The sequence below is a fragment of the Arachis ipaensis genome, chromosome B09 (genome assembly GCF_000816755.2).
Source record: "Arachis ipaensis cultivar K30076 chromosome B09, Araip1.1, whole genome shotgun sequence".
Lineage (NCBI taxonomy): Eukaryota > Viridiplantae > Streptophyta > Magnoliopsida > Fabales > Fabaceae > Arachis > Arachis ipaensis.
The window spans coordinates 9,949,879-9,953,365 of NC_029793.2; the positions used below are offsets into that span (position 1 = coordinate 9,949,879).

The 3,487-nt window shown below is 33.9% G+C and overlaps 1 protein-coding gene across 1 annotated transcript in view; it reads left to right on the forward strand.

Annotated features, from left to right (window-relative positions):
- LOC107617684 (ras-related protein RABD2a) overlaps positions 1-3,308 on the forward strand; it is a 3,724-nt gene extending 416 nt beyond the window's left edge. The window contains exons 2-8 of the mRNA XM_016319511.2: positions 581-653; positions 845-892; positions 973-1,020; positions 1,180-1,251; positions 1,895-2,050; positions 2,219-2,322; positions 2,963-3,308. Coding sequence (XP_016174997.1) covers positions 581-653; positions 845-892; positions 973-1,020; positions 1,180-1,251; positions 1,895-2,050; positions 2,219-2,322; positions 2,963-3,059 — 598 coding nt within the window. The 3' untranslated portion in view covers positions 3,060-3,308. The remainder of the gene's footprint in view (positions 1-580; positions 654-844; positions 893-972; positions 1,021-1,179; positions 1,252-1,894; positions 2,051-2,218; positions 2,323-2,962) is intronic.

Here is a 3,487-nt window from a genome sequence, read left to right on the forward strand (position 1 = left end):
AGCGAGAGTACAAACGAGAATATTGGTTTATGATTGAATTATGATTCCGTTAACCTTCATTTATTTTATTTTATTTTGTGAGAGGTGGGGGAATAGGTAGAGGTAGTTGCATTCCAGATTCCTGAATAGATTTTTCTTTTAACTGACTTAGGTAAGTGTGATGAGGATTGAGGACTTATGGCCCACCTTTGTAATTATTGCTTCCTACAATAATGCCAATTGATAGGATTTAAGATAACAATTGACATGAATTTCACCCTTGTATTATTACATCATGTTTTCGGGGAGATGGGAGATAGCCTGATGGCTTTGAATAAGTGGATCCTAAGGAACTTGCGAAAGTACTTGTCAAAAGAGATTTAATCATAAAGAGGCCAAGTTCAGACATGATTCCTCATAGAGCTCAATAATGTCATTTGATCCATGTAGCCGCTTAAACATTGTTGTTGTAGTAGTAGCAGTACATCTATGTTTGTCTCAGTGTGCATGAAATGATTTTGGTTGCCGATGAAGCTGAGTGTCTGAAGCTGATCTTTGTCATTAGTTGGGAAACTTAATCTGTTGTGGTTATATTTTGCAGTGATTATCTGTTCAAGCTCCTACTTATTGGAGACTCTGGTGTTGGAAAATCATGTCTTCTTCTGAGATTTGCTGTAAGCTATCTACTGCTTCTAATTCTAGACATTTTCTTTGTTGTGTTCTTTTGCCTTGCTGTCATTATTAGTCTTTGAGTGAAAATGTGATGTGTAATAAAGTAATCTTTGAAGCATTATATATTAAATTTATATGCATTACTGTTGCTGCTAAATGCAGTAGTTAAATCAATTTTATTGTTTATTTCCAGGATGATTCATACATTGAGAGCTACATAAGCACCATTGGAGTTGATTTTGTGAGTACATTTACAAATATTTAACTTGAACACATTTGAAAAATGTGTTTTAACTGATCATCTCATGTTGTTGTCTGTAGAAAATACGAACTGTTGAGCAGGATGGGAAGACGATTAAACTTCAGATTGTATGTATTTGATTGCTTTACTTGCTAACATTTATTTTTAGTATCCTTAAGAAATACGTTTTAATATTTCTGCCTTGTTTATAGACCATGTGGATCACGGAAATTGATGGCTGTATTGATTTGTTGTTTCTTACATTGCTTTACAATCTGTTATTGTAGTGGGATACTGCTGGACAAGAACGGTTTAGAACAATAACAAGTAGCTACTATCGCGGGGCACATGGAATCATTGTGAGTGATGAATCTCCTGACATTTAATTTTAATAGTACAATGACAATTAGGTCTTGAAGATTTCGACTTCAGACTAATTAGTCTCTGAAGAAAAAAAAGTACCAATTTAGTCCTCCATGATAGCAAACGGTGGATATGTTATGTCTTTCTATCAATTTATCACATAAAACTTAACGGTTGTATTTATATGTACCGTTAACTACTGTGACATGTCTATTTATGAAAGATTGTTATATAGATAACTTTTAGGGTGAAACTTCACCTGTTTTAGTAGAATTTGTAATGAATAGAGAATAATTGATAGAAGTTATATGGAAACTCAAAAGATAATGAATGTTTCATTGTCCAAAATTACATCGTTTCCATATTCATGTGACAGCAATAGGACATGCACCACTGTAGATAACAAAATACATAGGCAACTCCATTTCGTTTTATACTATCCATTGACGGCAGGATATACATGTCCACTGTTTACTATCATGGAGGATCTAATTGGTACTTTTTTTTCTTCAAGGACTAATTAATCCTAGGTTGAAATCTTCAAGGATCTAATTGTCATTTTACTCTAATTTTAAATATTGAAAATTCCCTATTTATGGAGATCACTTCAGGTACTGACTGATTTTTCTTTGCTGGCAGATTGTTTATGATGTGACAGATGAAGAGAGCTTCAATAATGTGAAGCAGTGGCTCAGTGAAATCGATCGCTATGCTAGCGACAACGTCAACAAACTCTTAGTTGGAAACAAGAGTGATCTGACAGCAAATAGAGTTGTCTCATATGAAACAGCCAAAGTACAGCTTTAATACACATTACTCAATTTTCAATTATTTTCTCATGAAGGAAATAACTTCAAGTCTTCAACTCTGTGTTCAATGTTTCTGCCAGTGGGGTGATTAATATTGGTCTTGTTTCTGCTTCAGCATTTGTAACCCGTTCTTTTCCTTGTTCTCCTATTGCAGGCATTTGCTGACGAAATAGGCATTCCTTTTATGGAAACTAGTGCAAAAGACTCCACAAATGTCGAACAAGCATTCATGGCCATGTCTGCTGCCATCAAGAATAGGTACTTTGTTCCTGATTCTTTTTTAATGATAGATGATAGATATTAAAGAAAATCAAGTTTGATGTCACTATGGAATTAAGCCCGGGAAAATATTGGTTATTGCCTTCTTGGGAGAAATTATACTTTAGCATAATTTCAAGTCTATCTGATGCTTATTTCTGTAGCTGAGGTAGTTAAATACAATTGAAGCATAAATGTCATTTTTTTCTGAATAATAATAATAATAATAAAAGGTATATCACTAAATTGTGTTACTGATAGTTGATTTGAGAAATCGGTTGTGTTAAAAAGGTAACAGTCCATATCAAATAGATAATCAAATTGATATCAGATGAAATAATAAGGTGTTCATGGAACTGCCAATTAGAGATTGTTAAAATTCTAGGTGGAAATATAATGACTGTTGTTGACTTGTTGGCATTGGAAACAAAGTGATAGACACTAGATAGAATATCTATAGATGGACCCAAAAGAGGAGTATGAATTATGATTGATAATTTATCAACGGTCTTTTGAGAGCTTTAGTTACACATCTGAAATTTATGCTGTTCTCTCTCCCTATGAACATTTCCCTTCTATTTTTCTGCATTGATATCTTCCAAGCATGTTATCTTATGCTATGTTTGCGACATCAATATAGAATGGCGAGCCAACCAGCCGCAAACAATGCAAGGCCTCCCACGGTGCAGATCAAAGGACAGCCAGTTGGACAGAAAAGTGGGTGTTGCTCTTCCTAGTCAGATAATGTTCAGATCCTTTTTCCCTTGATCTGCTAGTTGCCGTTTCGCTTGTAAGATTTGTCATTTCAGTAAGTAGTGGATCAATGTCATATAATTTGTTCTGTGGTTTGGGAATTGGCCTAGATGATCCCATTCTTTACATATACTTAAATGGTGTGTTTGGGCTTATTATATTAGCACTCGTTAATGATAAATCTATATCTTCCAGCTCATATCTTCACTAAGGTAACACCAAGTTTTCTTTCATTTTCTGTCTTAAAACTCGAAATTGCATAATATGTTCCGTATAATAAAGGTGTATCTAGTTCTAGCTGTCACTTCCTGACTTGTATAAAAGAAAAGGTTCTAAGTTCCAGCTGGTATATCTTAACACACATTAATGAAGCAAGAAAAGATCTTTTTATTGAAAAAGATATATATATATA